Below are 22,011 nucleotides of genomic sequence, written 5' to 3'. Positions count from 1 at the left end.
TATTCCATCTTTCATCACGCCCTTGACGTTTTAGCTTGATCAAAATGAAGTCAGAATGGTCCAAACAAGACATTTCGCCCTGGTCCCTGACTGAGGGACAGGAGCGATTTGTCCTAAAACTCCAAAAATTCGCCATTTTCAAATCTCATAATCTTCAAAGGTTTCAATTCGCGTTCAAACGCATCTCCTGACGACCCTGCATAAGACAAATGAAACAAATTAATAACCAGGATGCATAAAATATCACTTTCGCCCTGGTCCCTGGCTGAGGGACAGGAGCGATTTTGCTTCCCTAGGCCAAAATATCATGATTTTAGAGTTTTAAACACTTTTCCAATGTCCGGAATCAATCATCAAAATTTTCAAAATTTGGTCAAAATCATTCAATTAGACAAAATTCCATAACTCCATCATTAACACTTAGGCAAAATTTGGACTTGCATTCAAAATTCCGACTGAACCTAGACCAACCCACTCGACCTCTGACGAATTTACCTTATTTCAAAATTGCATCCTACGAGAGGAAGCTCAACAACTCTCAAAATTGGACTGGACTCTGGCTTAAAAACATCGAAACGGAAACCCTAAGGCTTAACCCTGGTCCAGACGACTGACCCACCTACTCAAAACCCTAAAAGCAAAGAGAGAAACAGGCAAAACCGAGCAAAAAGAGGGGGTCCCCATTTTAATGTGGCGATGTGTGAAATGGTCACAACAGACCTGTACAAAATTAGGGAGGAAAACACCTGGATTTGAATATGAACAGCTTGTTTGTCTTCAAGAATTATTTCCCTTCTTCTCTGATTTGGCTTAAGTTTGATCTTCTTCACTAGATTGCATTAATCTCTGCTTGAATTCATATCAGGACTGCATATACTTGTTTCCAGAATCCGATGTAGATTGAAATCCATGTCTGTCAGATTATTCACTTAAATCTGCACCTCTTGATTTCTCCTTAAAATCTGATTACCTCAATTCAAATATGAATTCGTATCTTTGCCTTGTCATTTACTTATGCTCTCCTTATGATCTGATTTTGAATTTAAATCCCCCAAATGGTTTTGTTCATGTGACACATCTTTCCCTTCAAAGGCCAGCTTGTTTATTTCCTAAGTGCCACACCTTACATTGTGTTTCATCGTGGCATGTGTTGGGAATATTAGGAGCCAAATAAACTGATAAGGTGGCTCTTTTCTTATTAAATATGCCTTAAAAACTTTTTCCTCTTTCCAAAATTAAGTTTTGGTGGGCCCAAGCAATGATGTGGAAAAGGTATGTGAAAACTTTTAAAATTTCCATTTCTGATTTTGTGGGGCCCAAGCAATATGTGGCATGGTAATTAAAAACACTTAAAATCCCCAGGCTAAAGCTCGGTGGGTCCCAGCAAGGAAGGTCCTTAAAAATCTTGTTGATTCTCCATTTTTGAGTGTGTGGGGCCCAAAAGGATGATATGATACGGTGGAGAGAAATGTGAGGGGGGAGTGGTAGGAAATGTTAAGGGTAGCTGCTACGTGGAGAAAGAGGAGGGAATTGGATGTGTGGGGAAAGGGGGACATAAGAGATATAAATGATAGAAGGAGGAGATACGTGGGTGGGGAAAGAGGTTTAGGATGTGGGAGGTAGAAGGGGTTGGAGTTAGGATATGTTGGGGAATAAAGAGGAGTGGGAGGTATAAGGGGGTAATGAAAGGTAAAGGGAATGTAGGTTATAATGGGAGTTATAAGGGGCAAGGAAAAAGGGTAAGGGGGTAGGGTGGTAGGTTAGGATAGGGATATGATATGGGTAGGCTAGGATGGGGGTAGGTGATAAGATGGAAAGGGTAGGTTAATAGGTGTGTGGTAGAGGTAAGCTTAGGGAAATAAAGGAAGTAAGACTTATGGGATGTGGGTTAGAATAGATGATTTTAGGTGAATAAAGGGGTAAAGGGGTAGATAGTGTGGATGGTAGGTTAAAGGGAGTGTGAGATAGAAGGTATGAGGGGAAGGGAGATGTTAGGATAGAATAGGGGTAGGGGTAAGGTGGAAAGTAAGTTAGTGGAGGGAGGTGAGGGTGTAAGATGGAAGGGTAGGTTTAAGTTAAGATGTGAAGGAGGTTAAGGCATGGGGTATGAAAGGTGGATGGAGGATAGAGGATAGGAAGGTAGGTGAGTTAGAAGGTATGGTAAATGGAAGTGAAGAGTGTTAGGGGAGGTGGAAATGGGAGGAAATGGAAATGGGAGTGATTGGGTTTGGGCATCCACTAACAGGATCGGCAGAAGTGGAAGGGATTATGCCTTGGCTGGGCAAAGGGAATGTTAAACCTCACTTCATTTCAAAGAGAAAGACTTGGCCAGCTCCTGAGCAACTACGAACAAAAGGTTAACAGCAAAGACTCGACAACAACCAACTAAGCTAAGACAACTAACCTAGAAAGCGAAAAAATGGGGGTCCCCATTTGCAATGGGGCGATGTGTGAATACATCACAACAGTAGGCAAGGTAGAGGCGTATACACACATAATAATTACATATATACTGGAATAATCCAACATATATTCTGACATGACTTCATTTGGGGATGATGGACACAAATTGCTAGCTGATTCTGTTTACTACTGGATTTCTCAGTCCAACTTGAATCTAGAAAGCTCCATCTAGATGAAAAATACAGTTATACTTTTAAAATGCTTTAGTCACCAATATAATATAAATTAAAAAAAAATGTACTTTGAGGCTATAACAATAACACAAAAATATAAACATGACCCTTGTATAATATTAAATTTGACAAAATTACAGTATTATAATTTATAAAGGATTATAAAAGCCAAGTACATCAAAACACTGAATAAATTTCCATAGCCTACAAAAATTAAGCAAATTGAATGTTGATGCAAGATTTTAATTGGAAAGTGACCATTACCTATTGGAGCCTCTTCTTACATTCGAAATTGTAAATGAATCCAGTGAGTGTCGCTGCATATTATCTGTAACATTGGGTTCATCTGTATAATTTATAGGTACCAGTATGAAAATGCCGATGATGGTACAAAATATGAAGAATTTGATACTGTAAAGACAAAATAAAGGTGGTAAGGGGCAAAATACGCTACTTCCTAGAAAATTGACCATACTTAAGGTAGCTAAAATCCACATACAAAATTTATATAAAACTTCAAAAGTAGACTTTTCAGCTTTGTAAGCAATAACAAGACTTCAAAAAGATTATTGTCTCAACTAGTTCTGCTACTTCAATTTAATGAATTAATTAATTTCATTAATTAAAGATTACATTTCATGTAATTTAGACCAACCATATCATCATGTTCTCGTTACAAAGAAGAAACTCTTATGTACAGTTGTAAACTATCTTTTGAAAAAGGGTATATATATTGACACATAAACAGTTAGAAGCCACTTCTCTTCTAGAAGATATAGTTCTATAAGCAATGAGTTGAACTCTTTATAATCTCCAACATATGGAAATGCTCAGTTGCTAACATTATCACATCAGTTACGAAGGCATTTAAGTTTCAATTTTTAGTATTTTCACTTTAGCACACAAACATGTGAGATAGGTGGATTTCCACTAGAGTTCTCAAGGACCCACATTAATCATGTATATTGTTATATTCATTAACACATTCCTTTAAATTAAACATTAATTACACCTAGTTACATCATATTCCATTGCATACAGTTGTCCAACACAGATTGCAGTAACCAAGGCTATATATTTATCCATGTAAAGCTGAGATATCCCAAGGAAGAGATTTTTTGTCTGTTTAAAACTAAAATGGCAAGCTTCCCACTAACCACTGAAACAATGGACTTGCAAACTGCCATCAACATGCTTGTATATCAAACAGAGTTAAACAAATACACCCATGAAACTTTCTCAAGAGATTTTTTGTCTGTTTAAAACTAAAATGGCAAGCTTCCCACTAACCACTGAAACAATGGACTTGCAAACTGCCATCAACATGCTTGTATATCAAACAGAGTTAAACAAATACACCCATGAAACTTTCTGAACTGAGACAAGATAATCAAGCATACAAAAAATTTAGACATGGATTTCAAGTCATGTAAAATCCACTTTGCAAACATCACCACAGACAAACTTAAGAATTTATTTCTATTGCTCAAGATAGCCATGTACAAGGCAATACAGCACTAATGTGACCCTTTTTGGGTATCAGACTCAATAAGGACTCCCTAACATTTTCTGTAGGCTGCCTTGGAGCTTCCTTATCAACAATTGCAATTGGGAAGTATTCAAAATTGCCTCTCACACACACACCAAAAGTCTTGCCTTTTATGTTTTTCTTTGTTGGCTGGCATAGAATCTGAACAATAGCCTCTACCTCTTCCTTGGTGCGTGATGAACAATCCTTTGGCATTTAGTGCAGCTGTTTCTTTTTATCCTTCTTTTGCTAGTCTTTATTTGACCATAGTGCTTCTTTTGAGCCCATGCCAATTTACAAATAGCCTTTCGACCCTCTTCTTCTCCTATCAATTGCCCATGCCTAGTCTTTGTCCTTTTTGCACAATCTCAAGATGCTCTTTACCGTCTCTTAGAGTTTACCTTACCTTCTATTTCAATATCATATCTTCTTCCACTTCTTTAATTGCATCGAGAATGAGGTCTTCAACAATTGGAAGTAGGTTTGAAGGCTTTTGTAACTCATCTAGTATGCTTGTTTCATACCATAGAAGCAAATATCTTCGTTGGAAATTTCTTGGAAAAACAAAAGATAAAGATATTTTCAATTTATCAAGAAAAAAGGGAAACTAGTGTTGAATTTGGGTTGGGGAAAGATCAGAAAAACCCAAACCCTAGATTATTTTGACCAAAAAATTAAAAAATTCGAGCAAAAAAATGTGAATATTCAACCAAAAACCTTTTTAAACCATAATTTGTCACGTTTTGTTGGTAAATTGGGCAAAAAAGTCAAAATACCAGCACAAATGCATTGAACTGATATATTCAATTTCTCGTGATGATTTTGGCAATTTAATGCCAGAGGTGACAATACAATATTTATCACAAGAAATTAAAAATATATGCTTTTATGGACTTCATACACTGAAAGTGAATGTATGTCCATAAATAAAATTTCATCCTAAAAGCATTCTCTCCATATCGTGTCCCCTTCTCAAAACTAAGAAGAGTTAATTGAAGAACCATAGCTTATTTTATTTCCCGTAGACCAAGCGGTAAAATAAAGGAAATAATAATATTTTATGTGGGCCCAATCACTCTGTTTTCAAAAGGGCAACTTGAATATTGCAAGTCCTATGAAATATTTAAAAAGTGCTTTTTAACACTTTATTTAAATATGAATTTAAAAAATGTTTTTTGTAAGTTAAATAGCATTATGTGATATCCCCGATGTAATTAAATAATAAATCTAATTACTTTGTTGTAGGGCCCAAATTTAATAACAAATATTTCAGGCCCCTTTTTAATTAGATTAGGCAAGTTTTGGTTGGTCATATCGACCCGTTTGTAACCCTTCGGGAAGTTTCCCGGAGCCCATATATTTGGCCGTGTTAGTCATTGTTGGGGGTATGCGAATTTTGATATTTATTTTCTCTTGTGCGAATTCCTGTTAGAGTTCTGGTTACTGCCATTTCGGAGGTGAAAGACCCTCCCTATTTGGTACTTGCAGTTTCGGTGGGATTCACCTCTCACCCTATCCTACCTTTGTATTCGTTCCGGATCTAGCGCATCTTGAAATATATCATTGCTTACTTTCTCCACTGTGTATCTGTTAATTTGGATTTACATGCATAAGGGGAACTCATAATATTCCGAACCCGTTACTCCGGAAACCCACCACACAACTGCTGCAATTCACCAAACCTCGACATCTTTACCCAATCCGCACCACCGTACGGCCTTCACCGTACACCTTCAGCACCACCGTACGGCCAGCCCTACACCACCATGCGCCGGCTCTGCACCACCGCACGGCCTGCTATGCACCACCGTACGACCAGCCCTACACCACCGTGCGCCGGGTCTGCACCACCGTACGGCCAGCCCTACACCACTGTACGACCTTCTTGGTGCTACCGTACGGCCTGCCCCTGCACTACCGTGCAGCCTGTTGCACCACTGTACAACTTCCTTGACCCTACCGTACAGCCACACCACCGTACGACCCTGCTCCAACCCCACCATACGTTTGCCTCCCTCCCTGGTGCAGTCAGGGAACATTACAGTGGTATCAAAGCTTGTGATCTTGCCAACCTGTCGTGTAGCGAATGCAAGTGTACACCAGAAAGAGGTACTTTTCAGCCGATCGAATGGGCGAACCACAGGACCCTACAAGAGAAGTCATGGCACTATTAAGGGAGCTAACCAAAAGCCAAGCTCAACTCAACGACACCCTAACCAGAGGTGAGCAACGACAACAAATCATGGAGGAAACCTTACGACAATTGGCCTTGGGAAAAACGAATGGAGAATAGAATGGACAGGGCGATAATTCGGTCACGGGAAGGTCAAACATCCAATGCTCACATTCACGGCCGCTGATGCCGACTTTTCCTCAAAAATCCGAAGCACCACGGGGGGAGCCAAAACCCACCTTTCAGGAGATGCAAGCACAGTTGAGTCAAGATTGGAGGGATGCAAATCTCGAAGGGGATATATCCTTCAAGGATTATGTGGAGCTCCGGATGAAATACTCGAGCGGCAGAAGTCGTGGCCATTATGGAGACTATAACAATGACGTCAAACGGAAGGTTGGCAAGATCAACCTGTCATCCTTTGATGGGGCCGGAGCGACCTCGGCATGTGCCTGGGTTCAAAAGGTAGATACTTACTTCCAACTCAACCCGATGCCTGAAGATGAAGCTATCAAGTTTGCAGCACTCCACCTGGAAGGGGTCGCGCATGAATGGTGGCATCATGGAATGGTCACTCTTGGCCATGACCAGATAACTTCCTATGTTGAATTCACAGAGAAGCTCATAGATCGATTTGACGGGAAGGACCCAAAACTCAATTTCAAGGAGTTGGCGCAACTAAAGCAGTTGGGATCTATGGACAGTTACATCACTGAATTCTAGAGACTATTTGTGTTGGTGACCGACATCTCAGAGCGGAGATTGGTGGTCTTGTTCATAGACGGATTGATGGAACCACTGAAAGGTTGGGTAAAAGGGTTCAACCCCAGCACGCTCACGGAAGCAATAAAAAAGGCCCGCAACATGGCAACATCTTCCTTTTCCAGAAGTTTTGCACCTACCAAACCACCTTTTGTTCCGAGGGAGAAGGATAATAAACCCTATCCGAAGGGGTCATCGCTCGATGAAGCCACAAGACAGGAACTCAGAAGGAAGAAGTTGTGTTTCACCTGCAAAGAACCATGGGAACCAGGCCACCGATGTTTGGGCAAAGGAAAGATTCACTCTATTGAAGTAATGTTGATGGAGAAGAGGAGCATGAAGAAAGTAAAACCCCAAGGGAAGAATTGGCCGAAGAAACCAACCTGGTGTTGTGACCATTTCACACATCACCCCATTAGAATGGGGAACCCCTCTTTTTGCTTTTGGTTTTGCTTTCCTTTGCTTGTTTTTCTCTCTGCTTTCTAGGTTTTTGAGTGAGTGAGTGGTTTGCCTGGGCTGGCTAGATTAGGGCTAATCTTGGAAGCTCGTTTTAGGGTTTCTTTCAAGCTGAGTCTAGCCTAATTTTGGGGAGTTGTTAGCCGTCTGCCTGAAACCTCAAGTTTGCCATAGTGGAGCCTGCTTTTCAAGAGAGTCAAGTTGGTTAGATCAGGGGACAGGGTGAATGGGCCGCAGGTCAGGTCAGGACTAGATTTGAGGGTTTTCTTGTCAGGGTCCTGTTTGTTTCCCCATTTAAGTCAGTTGAGCAGAGCCAGTGAAGCAAAGGAGTTGGTTTGATCAAGTTTGATGGAGGATGAAGCGAATCAAGGTAACATCTAGCCTAGAAATGTCAATTTCGCTCCTGACACTTCTAGAGGGTCCAGGGCGAAAATCCTTGTAAACCTCTTTTTTCTTCTCATTTTGACTGAATGATGCTTTCTAGGGCATGTTTGAGGGTAGATTGATATGTTCTTGCCTGGAGAGGGACTTGATGGATTTTGAAAAATAAGATTGATGCCTGAAGGAGATTTTCGCTCCTGACCCTTCCAAAGGGTCCAAAGCGAATTTCATCCTAAACCCTATTTCTTGCCTTGGACAGACTTCCAACCTTGTTCTTAGCTTGGAAAATGACCTAACTTTGCTTTGTGAGGTAGTTTGAAACTTGAAAACTGAGCAATTTGGCATGGAATGGAGATTTTGCTCCTGACCCTTCCAGAGGGTCCAGAGCGAAAATCTTATTTTGGCTTATTTCTCACTAACTTTGGCTAAATTGTGATGTGCAGGGTATCTTGGGAGGAAGATTGGACATCCTTGTTGATTTGGAAGAATAAGTAAATGAAGAATTTTGGACAAAAAGGAGAATTTCGCTCCTGACCCTTCCAAAGGGTCCAGAGCGAAATTCCCAAATGCTCTTATTTTTGCAATGAAAAAGGTCAAGATTTTGGCATGAATGAAACTAGAATAGATTGCTTTTACCTATTGAGGTTGTTTTAACTTGGAAAAATGAAGGATTTTGCCCAAAAGGAGAATTTTTGCTCCTAACCCTTCCAAAGGGTCCAGGGCGAAAATTCCTCAATCACCTATTTTTCTTGCAAAATCAACTCACTTTTTGGTTTTTATGGCTTGGATGAGAGAGTAGTGTTTTCTTCCTTTGAGAGGTGAATTCAACTTGAACTGATGATGGAATAGACCTAAAATGAAAAAATCGCTCTTGACCCTTCCAAAGGGTCCAGAGCGAAAATCTCTATAGGAGGTATTTCTTGTCTTGTTTGGTCAAATTGAGGTGTCAAAGGCATGATGAAAGGAAGAATGAGCATGTTGAAACCTTTGGACATGTTTAGAAGTGATGAAAATGAAGGATTCTGGCCAGGAAAGGCAATTTCGCTCCTGACCCTTCCAAAGGGTCCAGAGCGAAATTCCTTATAAACCTATTTTTTAGCCTTTCTTGGATATGAAACCTTAATCCTAGCATGATGAAATATGAAATCCTACTTGGCAAAGAAGTTTCAAGGTAAAACAATGAAGATTTTTGGTCAAGATTGTAATTTTCGCTCCTGACCCTTCCAAAGGGTCCACAGCGAATTTTCTCAAAATCACCTTTTGCTATCAAATTTTGCTAAGTCAAGTATGGGATAAGGTGAAACATAGAAGGAATTGCCCCTGGGAGTGACTTGAGGTTGCAATAAATCATCAAAAAGTGAAGGAATTGAGCCAAATGGTGAATTTCGCTCCTGACCCTTCCAAAGGGTCCAGAGCGAAATTCCTAAAAACACCTATTTTCTTTGCAAGGTCAAGACAACTTTTTGGTTTTTATGGCTTGAATGGGTGTGAGGAAGTGTGTTTTTTCCTTTTGAGGATGATTGAGGTTGAAAAGATGAAGGAATTGACCCTAGAACATGATTTTCGCTCCTGACCCTTCCAAAGGGTCCAGAGCGAAAATCCTCAAAAGTCATTTTTTTTTCAAAATTTGGGCAAAGCTAAACTTAGACAAGGGTGTGAGAGGACTTTTGAAATGCCTTGGAGTTGAATTGGATTGCCAAGAATGTAAGTTTTGATGCCAAGAGGGAAATTCGCTCCTGACCCTTCCAAAGGGTCCAGCGCGAAATTTACAAATCCTCCTATTTTCCTTGCAGTTCAATATAAGATTTTGGTTTTCAGGACTCAAAGAGTAAGGCATGATGTTTTATGCCTTGGAAATGATTTGAAGTTGAAAGGATGAAGGAATTGCCCTAAAACCTAAAAATTGCTCCTAACCCTTCCAAAGGGTCCAAAGCAAAAATCCTAAAACCAACATGTTCCTTTCAAGTTTGTGCTAAGGCAAAACTAGACCAAGGTAGAAAAGGCCCTTGAGACCACCTTTGAGTGGATGTTTGTTTCAAAAAATGATGATTTTAGGTCAGAGGATGATTTTTGCTCCTGACCCTTCCAAAGGGTCCAGGGCGAAAATCTCAAAATCCCCTATTTTGCCTTACAAGAACAAACCAAGCTTGGGTGGAGTGAATGAAGAAGACCATTGCCTAGCCTTGAGGGGTGGATTGAAGACAAGATGATGGAGGAGTAAGCCCAAGCAAGAAAAATCGCTCCTGACCCTTCGAAAGGGTCCAGGGCGAAAAACCATAAAGTCACCTTTTTCTTCCAGATTTGAGTAAGACTAGGCCTGGACTACAATGAAAGAACCTATTTGGAATGCCTTGAAGAAATTTAGACCTTCAAAAAAATGGGAATTTTGAGCTCAGGAGAGAATTTCGCTCCTAACTCTTCCAAAGGGTCCAGAGCGAAATTCCCAAAAATGCAGTATTGCCTTCAAAGTTTTGATGAGCCAACTCAGTGATGGAGATAAATATACCCTGGAGATTGCCTTGAAAGAGGTTAATGATCAAACTGAGGTGAATTTTGGCCTAAAATGTCAAAATCGCTCTTGACCCTTCCAAAGGGTCTAGGGCGAAATTCACATTTTCACCTAATTTCCTCATGTGAAAGACTAAAAATTGAAATGCAAGACTTTGATTAGGTCAAAACAAACATGAACTCGCCTTCCGGGAGATTTTGGAGTGAAGGGAATGAGGTATTCAAGACCTAATTGGAAAAAGGGTCCAGGGCGAAATCATCAAAAAACCTATCATTCAACCTCGTTTGATTAAGTCTAAGGCAAATTGCAAGATTGTGAAGACAAAGTCATGGAAATTTGCAAAAATAAGTTGTGAAGTTTTTGACTCATGAAGTGAGTAAGTCTAGATGAGAGGTTCAAACAAGTTTTGAAATAATCTAGACCTCCATCACTTTGGACATTTCAATGCCTAAGGGAGAAAGGAAACTTCATTAAGCCTCAATCAAAACTTAATATTCCCAAATTTTCTCTAAATTTGCCAAATTCAAGAAGTTAAATGAAATTCGCATGAATTAAGGCATTTGCAATTGAATCAATTAGTTTTAAGCCTTAAAACAAATGAAAAAGGACACCTTTCAAGTCTTAAAATTAATTTTAAAATTTAAAAAAATAAAGGTGAGCGCTCAAATGCATTTATTTGCTTTTACAAGCAAGTCGGCCCCCTTTTAAAAGGAATTTTATCTTATTTTATTGCTAAAAACCTAGGTCGGCCTCATGGTTAATTAGGGTGAGCGCCCTATATAAGAGAGGAGTGTTGTGGCATTTTCAAATCATTCATTCATTATTCTTCTCATGCGAATTTCAAAGAGCAGATTGGAGGAGCGAATTATACCAGATTGGAGGCGAATTTCTTGCTAAATTGGAGGCTAATTTACAGAATTCGCTAAGTGGTTGGAGGCTAGTGGAAGGCGAAGTGCTTTTGAAGGTTAATTGAGGCATAATTCATCCAAAGGGAGACCAAAATCCAATCCTTATCCAGCAAGATCTGATCTTCTTTCTTCCATTTTCCAAGGTTCATAGTTAAGCTTTCAAAGAAGGAGGTATGAACAATCATTTTTTTGAAGTTCTTATTCAAGACTTATTTTGATTTCATAGCAATCTTTTTAAATTTAAGTCTTGTAAAATCTGATTTCATTCATAATTAATTTGAAAGTTTATAATTCTTGGATTTGTCATTTTCAAATTAATGTCCAAAATTATCCCCTTGAAAGGTCTTAGATCCTATGCTTTAAGATATTATGCTCAAGGACTAATTTTAAGTTTTTGTGTAGGCATCAAATGACGACCCCCAAAGCCGGAGGATCTACTACTCGGCAGGCTATCATCAAGGAAGATCAGAGGAGCGACGAATTGGAGACCAGGATCATGTCCAAGTGGAATAATATCGGAGACACCAACTTAGGAAACTTCAATGTGAAGAAGTTTCGAGAGGTCCCCTACATTGGCAAGCCATCACCTGTTGCGAGGAGGATAATTGAGAGTGGCATCATCAAGGCTGCAGGTTTCCCTCCCGCAGTCAAGTGTCATGAGTTGATGATCGAGTGTGCCCGCCACTATGAGTTACAATCAAGGACGATCGTAACCAAGGATGGGAACATCTTAGCCTACCTTTCAGAGGAAGCTATAGGCGAAGCTCTTCATCTTCCGGACCATAAAGACATGATCTACAAAAGCTTGGAGGGAGCAAGGTCGATCTATGAAGATGATCCTAAGTCTTGTTTGAACTTCATCAATAAGAATTGGTTGCTCAAAAGTCGGCCTCGCCTGAACAAGATTCTCAATACACCACATAGGATTGACTTCCAGGAGGAATACAGGGACTTGATAACTTTGCTCAATCGAGTTACAGGTGCTTCTCGAGCCTTCTTCTTCAACAAGTGGATGTTCTTCTTCATACAAGTGATCATCCAAGGAAAAGGAATGCTTCATTGGGCCAGAATCATTAGCAATTGTCTGGACGTGCAGTTGAGAAGGCTAAGACCCACCAAATCATTCCACATGAGCTCATATGTTATATATGCCTTGGTCAGGAGTTTCGAGTATGCAGGGCTACCTCACAGAGGAGTGATTGGAAGAGGACCCGGAAAAATAAGAGTTTGTGATTCTTATGTTCAACTGCATCATCCGCCCAGAAGTGACTACAAGTTAGTCAATGACACCTTCACGATGAACATTACCAGGATATTGCAAGGTGGGATTCACAATCGATTGTCTCTAGATGCACAAGAGCTTGTGAAGAAGCATGGTGCATGGTTCATTCAGTTTCAAAAATTCAAATACATCACAGAGGTCATGGGTGTCCTTCACCTCCCTACATGTTGCCAAGATATCCAATAGACAGGATAGTACTACTTGAGGTGACTAGACAGTTGGCAGCCTATACGAAGGCATCCAGACACAAGCATGGAAATGGAATTCCCGTGCCCATCATACTAGGGAATTCAGTTGAAGTGTGTCCTAATACTCAAGCCGCAGAAGATGCAGAAAAGGAATTATCTCTATACTCATTCACATCCATTGCCTCGAGAGAGAATTTTGATCGTCATGGTTATATGGAGGAGACAGTCGGCAAGAAGTACAAGCATGAGTTTCAGGTGGAGGACTTTTGGATGAATGTCCTAGGTGATTTAGAGGTCAAAAGAAAGATGCATTCCAGGCTACCCTTAGATCTCATCAGGAAATGCAAAGTTTATAGAGTAGTCGATCAAGCCCAGGATAATGGTAGATACCTCCAGTCATCCTATGAGAAAGAAGACAAAGAAGTAAGGATAGATTGGAATGAGCCCGAGGTTTTAGACTTGAGAGCTTTGATGGCTCCCGTTTTATCCTGCACTCGCAAATGGGTGGATGTACAGCATCAAAAGTTGAAGGAGCAGAATGTATCTATGACATTCACCTTGGAAGCAAGACCAGAAGAAGGAGAAGCAAGTGTGAGTGAGAATATTTCTCATTCCAAAGGCTCAAAGAGGAAAGAAGGACCTGAGAAGAGAGAACCTTCCAAGAAGAAGCAGAAAACGAATCCTGATCGCCCACCAAGCACATCTTCTAGGCATGAAAAGGAAGCAAGTCAAGGGGAAGATCAGAGGCAGATAGTATATGAAATTGATGAGTCTATGGAATCCATGGTACAAAATGATAAACAGGAGAAAGGACAGACACCTCAGCATTCATCAAGTCAATCTCCCCAAGTTGGTGCTAATGAGCAACATGAAGAAAAGAATGATGATGAAGCAACATCTCCTTTCCGGGAAGATAGATCTCTACCTAAAGAAATACAAGTGAGGGAAACAAGATCTGCCATTCCTGATTGGCTGAAAGAAAGACTAACAAGGGTAGTCGTGGTTGAAGATGAAGAAGATGTGTTTGACTTGGAAAGCCTTATAGGAAATTCTCATGAAGTAATAGAGAAGAAGGCCACAAGGATGTCTAAGGTAATTAGAGAAGAGACAGGATCCAGAAAAGTGCAAATAGCTACACCAGTGGTGGACAAATATGAGAATGAGATTCTAGCAGAAGAATATGACTTAGAAACATTTGAACTTGGTCCACTTACCTCCGAGCAAGCAATGGAAGAAGCAACCGATTCATTTGAAGCACTTAAAGACAAACTTAAAGAAGAAATGGAAAAGAATAAGAAGCTTGAGAGAGAGGTCAGTGCTTGGAGGAACTATTTTAGTCATCTTAATCAGCCCTTGAGACGTCAGGATCCAGCAGTATCTCCTTTACATGCACTCCCTCTTGAATCAGTAGGTGAAGCAGAAAGGGTGAGGAGCTTGGTTCAACTTATGAGTTCTTGGATTGATGAATCTCACAAGGTAGCCGTTGAATTTGCAACAAGAATGATGAAGACAGTTCATAGAGCTATCCAGGTCCTTGAGATTATCCATAATCTAATGATAACTGTAGCTGCATTCACTCACACTAGAGATGTTATCATCCCAGTCTTACAAGTGATAAGAGAAACACCAAGACGGATTCTAGCGCAAGAAAAGATAATGGATGGAGGAACCCATAGCCTCCTACAGTGGTCAGCTGAAGGAAGTCCTTTTTGAAGACGTCAACACCAGATGTAGCCGAGTTGAAGGCATCATTCATCCAATTCAAGATAAGGTGTTTGAGGTGTTGTGTACCATTCTTGACAAGCGGATCGAGATCGAGACAGATGTGGACATCCAAGGGTTGGAGGATAGAATCAAGGTCATCTTTTGCAAGAAGGAGAACATCATCACAGATAAGCAACGAGATCAAATGTACACTACTATGTTCCTGATTGAGAAGACCAAAGAACTTGAACCTGGATGGGAGACGACTCTTCTCACTGCTTTTGATCAAGTCCTTCACTTGGAAGAACGAATGAAGAATCTTCTTGAGATTCCCATTGCTGAAATTGAGGGAATTGTGTCCAGATTCATTGAATATGCTAAGAAAGAGCATAGGAAAGGGAACAAAATTCTAGATGAAAAGTTGTTATAGGATGATGTGGCAACTTAATTCCTATTGGTCTATGTCTCCTCAGTATTTGTGCCAATTCTTTATTTGCTATGGATTAGTAATGTTTATCTAAATGGGGACTTTTTTGTAACAAACCCTAATTAGTGTTTAGGTGTCAAAATCTCAGTCGTTGATCTTCTTCCGATCTTAGCCGTTCATTGTATTTGAGGATGCTATATATGCCCTCACTCATTTCATTTTAAAGAGTTAGAAAGGTTAGAAAAAAGTTAGAAAGTTAGAGAGAAATAAGTTATTGTTGTAGCAAGATTGAGTAGTGAAGAAAGAATATTGAACAATTGTTGTCTATTTGGCTATGAGATCAATAATTGAAGTTATGGTGTTTTATTGCAATACTTGTGGCTATCTTCATGATTGTTTATCTTCTTGAATCACTCTCAGTTGAAATAGCATTTAAGTTTTAAGTTTGGAGGACGAAGTGTTGTGCTTGATCTTTGATAAGATTCACATTCCAAACCACTAGCTTCTTACTGATTGTAAGAACGCCTTGTGTGGTCAACTGGAAACATTGAGATTGATTAAGAATTCAATCATTCTTGGAAGTATTGATATGTATCTCTATGATAGTATCTACATCCTTGATGATTTGAAAGTTATTGAATCCCCTTAGAAGATTGCATCAATTCCAGTAGAGTTGTAATTTCTTGGCGATACTGAAATTGGTAGAATCTTATCAAATCTAGTCTTCATTGAGTCATTCTTAGGATTAGTTCAAGTATGCCTTCCTTGAAACCCTTATCTTTTGACATTTTTTTGAAATTTGTTAGTGTTAGGAAAATCTTGTTCCTTCATTTGGAAAGAGAGTAACACGGACAAGCTTTCTCTTAAAGTACGTAAGGCCCCTTGAAGAAACAGCATACACAACGACCACTGGTGCTTATCCACAAGTAGAGATCCTACAAAAAGAACCTTGAAGTCATCCCGATTGATCCTTTTCACGACATCTTCAGCATTCGGAGACTTTATTCAAGAGAGGATAAGATACGTCTAGGTATTTTATTCTGTGTTTGGTTGTGTACAAAATACACATCAACACCTGGCGGAGAGAATCTCCACATTGGTACGGAGGGGGGGCGTCATCGCCACACTGGCAGGGACCCCGAGGTGCAGTGTATTTAGAGTACGTGGTACACTCCAAGGGCAACGAGTTCTTGTTATGCTCGACAGTGGAGCCTCGCTCAACTTCATAAACTCGTCACTCGTCAACCGTGTTAGCGGCATTATTGTACACAAACATAAGACTAGTTAATTATGTGTAATTGTTTTGGTTAGTTGGCAACCGAGGGGTGGTCGTTGCGGTGCAACGGTTGGCGCTCGCACCCTCTCAGTATCTTTATATACTTCCGAATGTAACTTGTGACGGGGGGAACAATTATGAATGGAATAACATCTGATATATTGCATCTGATATCTATGGCATTATTATTCTGCGTTATCTGTGTACTTTAAGTTATTCACCCGAGAGGGTAAACATTTGGCGCCGTTGCCTAGACGTACTCGGGAACGGAAAACGCGGATGGCGCACGGACACGATGGGCCTACCCGTCAGTGAGATTAACCCAGAGGCTGACGACGCGCAAACGGAACAATCGTCGTGGGACGCAGAGTGTGATGGCAAGAGGCAAAGGGGAAATTGAACCCTGTGATAATCCCGGCACAATGTTGAGATAAATTGTGGACAAAAGGAAAAATAATAAAAGTTTTTTTTGTGTACATGGCGTGTGCTTGCTATGTACGGAAGTGATTTATGCCCAATGTATTAAATAAAGATAGAAATAAAAAAGCAGAAACGGACTAGTGGGAGGCCGCACAGAGGGCCTTGATTCGGGAGAAGCAAAAAGAACGTAGACGGAGGTTGAGGCAACTTGCCGAAGGACGACCTGCCAAAGGGTGGCCCAAGGGGAACCAAGGAGGTGTCATGGAGGGTGCAAAAGACGACGGAAATTTCTACGCGTCGCCAGAACACCGTAGGGTGCGGAGCCACGAAGAGTTTCTGGAGGAAACAAGGTTAAGGAGAGATCTAGTCGAAGAGACCCGGGATTGGTTCTGAAACTTATCCCTTACACCACAAAGTGAGGATCACCAAAGGGAGCCAAGAGTGGGCGCCAGTGACAACGAAGGGGAGGATAACCGTACGGTAGGTGCCACACTCGGCAGGCAAAACACCGTACCTCCAGTCACCCACGCAAGACACACCACCGGCACCGGAGGGACCGGAGGGAGCGGCGCAGGGGCACAGACACAGCCACAGCCACCTCCAGGAAGACGACCCCCATCGATGGGGAGTAAACAGAAACTGCCGAAGTTCAATGACGACGGGAAGGAAGATCTCGTCCGGCACTATCAAACGTGCGAAACCATATGGTCAGCGAACGGTGTTACCGACCAAGACGAATGGGTAACACAGTTCCCAACAACTTTAAGGGGAGTGGCCATAGACTGGTACTCAGACATGGATAAGGCCAAAGTCGGCACATGGCCCGACCTGAAGGAGTTTGGGACAGAGTTCCGCCTCCTGAGAGATGACAACGAAATAGTCGCCAAGATCTATGGAACGAAGCAGAACAAGAACGAGACTGTCCGAGCCTATAGTCGGCAGCTGAAGGAACTACTGGGAAAAATGGAGAGTCAACTAGCGGATGGGTTGAAAAAGCGATGGTTCGTGGAGGGACTAAAGCATTCCCTCAGAAGGAAAATGAAAATTGTTCCACCTACATCGTACGAAGACGCATACAATAGAGCGATGGATCTCGAGAGTGCGACCAAGACATCGAAGAAAAAGAAGAAGGATAGCTCGTCCGAGGGGGATGACTCGTCACAGGAAAGCAATAGCGACAGCGAAGCTAGTGAACGGGTGCAAGCGCCCCAGAAAGACATGGAGCGAATGAGGAGAGAATTCAAAACAATGAGAAGCACCGGTTGGACCGAAGGGGACATATGGTGCACTGAGTGCAAAGAGGAGGGGCACACAAAGGGTACTTGCCTGAAGAAGGCATTCTGCGAGATTTGCCAAGTGATGGGACACTCCACCAAGGAGTGCCCATACAACATGAAAACCCGGAATACGCAAATGAACCAGGTGCTGTTCACGGAGCAGGCCACAACCTCTGCACCAGCGGGTACAGGCCAACAAGCGAACAACAATGCAACCTCGGGAGGCTACCGAGATAACCGGTGGGGAGGACGAAACAACAATAACAACACAAGGAGCCGGATCCAATACGACTCCAAAGGTCGACCGATTGTACAATGCAGAGCGTGCAGCCAGTGGGGGCACTTCGCCCGAGACTGCTCAAAGGGAGAGGCCACACAATATTTGTGCAAATGGTGCGGACCGGGAGACCACGAAGACACCACCTGCCCGAAGTCCGATGTCAACTTGCTCAATGTCAAGGAAACCAAAGAAGAGGAAGTGTTGGCCGTAACCCGCGCCCAAGCCAGACACGCAATGTGCCTAGACCCGAAGATGGAGAAGCAAAGGGCACGGGAAGCACGGGAAGAAATTGAGAAAGAGATATGAGAAAAGGCGAAGGCGAAGGGTACAGCGAGTACTTCCAGCCGACCGGAGGCGGAGGATTCTATACTAAATCAAATTTTAAAATTAAAACTTGAGGTGCCTGTGAAGGTACACGACCTCCTCCAGACGATGCCTCAATTACGAACGGCGTTGCTGAATAATCTCTCCCAACCACGCACCAATACCAACCACCGCACAAATGTTCCTAGGGGGTCTGCAATAGACCCCATGCTACTGGTAGTTAACACTGGAAGGAACCCGACCATTGTGGAGATGGGTACCCTTGGCACCATTCTAACCGATACCATCGTCGATGGTGGATCAGGAGTGAATGTTCTTCCAGAAGAAACCTGGTGGAAGCTGGGGAAGCCGACGTTGTGGCCATCTACATTCAATCTGCTCGGAGCATATCAGCATGGAATCAAACCCATCGGGACACTGATGGGCCAACAAGTTACCATCTACACGCAACCCTTCATACTAGACTTCATGGTAATCCCACTAAAGAAAAAAGGGTATGATGCGATCTTAGGGAGAGGGTGGTTGGTGGCAGCCAAGGCCACCCACAACTGGAAGAACACTCTGTCTGTGGAGAATGGAGGAAGGAAGTTTATCATATACCTCGGGACACAGTTAGTTAGTGAGGAACTGGCATCATCTTCGGAATCGAAGGGTGAAGGAGAAGGCAACCTGAGGAACGAAGGAGGAGGTTGCAGGGAGCCCAACGACGAAGGGATTCTCAAACTAGGAGAGTGCTTCGAGGATGAGACAAGGTCATTGAACGGGCTCTTCCATTGGCAGATGGAGGATTATGAAATGTTCCAGAGCTACAGGCTCGAAGTAGAGGAACCAGAGCAAGTAACAGAGGAGGTGTACCTGCCAGAATACATAGAATATTGGAAGGGAGACGCCCCAAACCTCGGTGACGTAGATAATCCAAAGATCAATTGTGTCGGCAACGATTGGAACCCTGTGTGGAAGGCCGCAGCTTTCAAAATCTTTATTATTCTTCTTCTTCTTATGTATGGGAAGGAGACCGTGGTCCCTGTAGAATTTGTGGTTCCAGGTCTTCGGATGGCCATTGAAAATAAACTTGCCACCAACGGATCCAAATTGAAACCCTACCACTCGAAGCGCGCAGGGGACCCGGGAGGCCGGAGGGGGACCCGAGAGGATGGAAGGGGACTCGAGAGGCCGGGCAGGCGACTCGAGAGGCACGGGACCAAAGCGGGAGACTCTTGGGCGAGGCAAACCAAAAAAGGGCGATCCCAGAGGCACGAAACTCGAGCCGAAATTGGTTATTTAAATAAAATAAAAAAAAGTACGGTTCGTACGACAATGGTACCATACGGGAAAAAAAAAGTCATGGGGCACGGTGACCACACCGGTGGTGGAACCACCGAAGGTGAAACCACCGACGGTAGGACCATCGGCGGTGGTCACACCGACGGTAGGGCCACTGAAGGTGGAACCACCATGCGGTGGTCACACCGACGGTGGGGACACCGAAGGTGGATGCCACCGACGGTGGGGACACCGAAGGTGGATGCCACCGTGCAGTGGACACCCGCACGCCACACTTAAAACAAATCCCCACACCACGCAACCCAGGCACAAGGAGAAAACAAAAAAAGGAAAGAGGGGGAAGGAACACAAAGGGAGAAAAAGAAAAAAAGGAAGGCGAAGAAAGCCCACAGCCAGCACGCACGAAGAAATAAAACACGCAGCAGCCCCAAATGCACAAACACACAAACACACTCCACCCAACAACGGAGCGCCCACGCAAGCACAGGGCTGGCAAGGGAAGGTGGCCATGTATTCCGTATGGGGTGATCCGTAAGATGGAGGGGTGTTGACCGCACGGGAAGGTGGCCGTATGATTGGAGGTGTCAGTGTTGTTGTTGACCGTACGGGGAGGTTGTATGGCCAGGGTGCCATCGGGGACATTACAGAGGAAAAAAAAACGACAACCACTAGATTGAAAAATCATTTGATGACATCTAGAGCCAGGACGCTGAAAATATTAGAGTGGAGAAGAAGGGTTTTTGCATCTTAAAATATCACATAAATGATGTGCGCCATGGACTTTCGTATGGTTCTGAGGGTTGTAAATTGGTGTTGGCGCTACCCCTCAACCCCGCTAGGAGCATTGCCCCCAGACCCCCAGTTTATTTTTGAGCTACAGTACACTTGTTGGAGTTGGGCGAAGGGCATTAGAGATGTCACAGTAAGTGTTGTGGTTGTCCGTACTGTGAGAAGGAAGCCTAAAGCTAAGCATTGGGGAGGAAAGGCACTGCAGGTCCGCGCAGTTGTCTGACACCAGGGAGTTATTCAGTTTAGTTATTAGCCTTTGGGGAGTGTGATGGAGGATTTGAGGTGTCTCCTAGCCTTTGTGCCAGCGGGTTGTGGCCACCTCCAGGCAGGAATGGTACGCTTTGAGGAACTTGGAGTAGGTCTCGGCTGGACGTGAGGTTGCCTTGGTGGATGCAGAGAGGGCTCGGGAGGAGCTGACCACCAGGTTGGAGGCAGTACTAGCATGAGACTTAGCTCAGCGTACCCAGGAGTTGGATGCCGAGAGGGCAATGTCGGTGGCTATCGAGGACAAATTGGCTAGGGAGACAGTATCATTTGAGTAGCAGTTGGTGGAGGCTGAGACTGAAAAGCATGTTTTGCAGACAAGTTTGGTTTAGGCACAGGAGGATTGTGATGTCAAAGGAAGCATTAATGGTGAAATCTGCACTTGAGCGTCGGATGGTAGCAGAAAAGGGTTTTCAGGCGAGGACGCAGCAGGTGTATGGGTTCCAGGCTCGACTGGTGTCAACAATTCTGTTTAATGTCATCTCTATTTTGTATTAAGTCGTCTAGAGACGACTTCTTTTCTTTTGGGGGGGATGATGTTAGCGGCATTATTGTACACAAACATAAGACTAGTTAATTATGTGTAATTGTTTTGGTTAGTTGGCAACCGAGGGGTGTGTTGTGACCTTTTCCACACATCGCCCCATTGCTACTGGGGACCCTCTAATTTTCCTGCTTTCTAGGGTTTTGTTAGTGTCCTGTGACCTTTTGCTACAGTTTCACCAAGCCTTGTCCAGTTCAGAGCATTTCAGGCCCTAACGATTGAAAGTTAGTTTTTTGCAAGTTATGTGATTCCAAAGTATGAACACCACCAGAGTGCTTAGAGAGACCAAAGGACGAAGATCGCAAGTGATTTGGATGAATTTGGACAACTTTCTATTTTTAGAAAGTCTGCTTTTTTTTTGCTTTTTCCTATTTTTTAGGAAGTTTCGTTTTTGGCCTTTTTAGCCCAATCCCTGGTATGGCTATTTTTAGAAAGTTTTCCCTATTTTTTAGGGATGTCTGCTTTTTGCTTTTTCGAAATGGGAACCTAGGGTTTACACTTGTACTACTGACCAGCTTCGACCGAAACTCGAAAATTCCAAGTTTTGACCTAAAAAGCTAAATCCCTAGATTTTAGGCTTTTTGCTTTTTCCGAGATGC

The 22,011-nt window shown here is 42.6% G+C and overlaps 1 protein-coding gene across 2 annotated transcripts in view; it reads right to left on the bottom strand.

Moving 5' to 3' along the window:
- The window catches only part of LOC131038226 (CSC1-like protein At3g54510), a 187,129-nt gene that overhangs the window by 139,350 nt on the left and 25,768 nt on the right, over window positions 1–22,011 (bottom strand). For both annotated transcript variants that reach the window (XR_009359128.1, XM_059213112.1), the window contains exon 2: window positions 2,901–3,047. Coding sequence is in view for 1 of the 2 variants with exons in the window: in XM_059213112.1 (XP_059069095.1) it covers window positions 2,901–3,047 (147 nt within the window). In the remaining variant the exon portion in view is untranslated. The remainder of the gene's footprint in view (window positions 1–2,900; window positions 3,048–22,011) is intronic.

The sequence above is a fragment of the Cryptomeria japonica genome, chromosome 10, assembly GCF_030272615.1.
Source record: "Cryptomeria japonica chromosome 10, Sugi_1.0, whole genome shotgun sequence".
In the NCBI taxonomy this organism is placed as follows: Eukaryota; Viridiplantae; Streptophyta; class Pinopsida; order Cupressales; family Cupressaceae; genus Cryptomeria; species Cryptomeria japonica.
The sequence above is the reverse complement of the archived record's forward strand: the minus strand, read 5'-3'. Positions and strand labels throughout refer to the sequence as shown.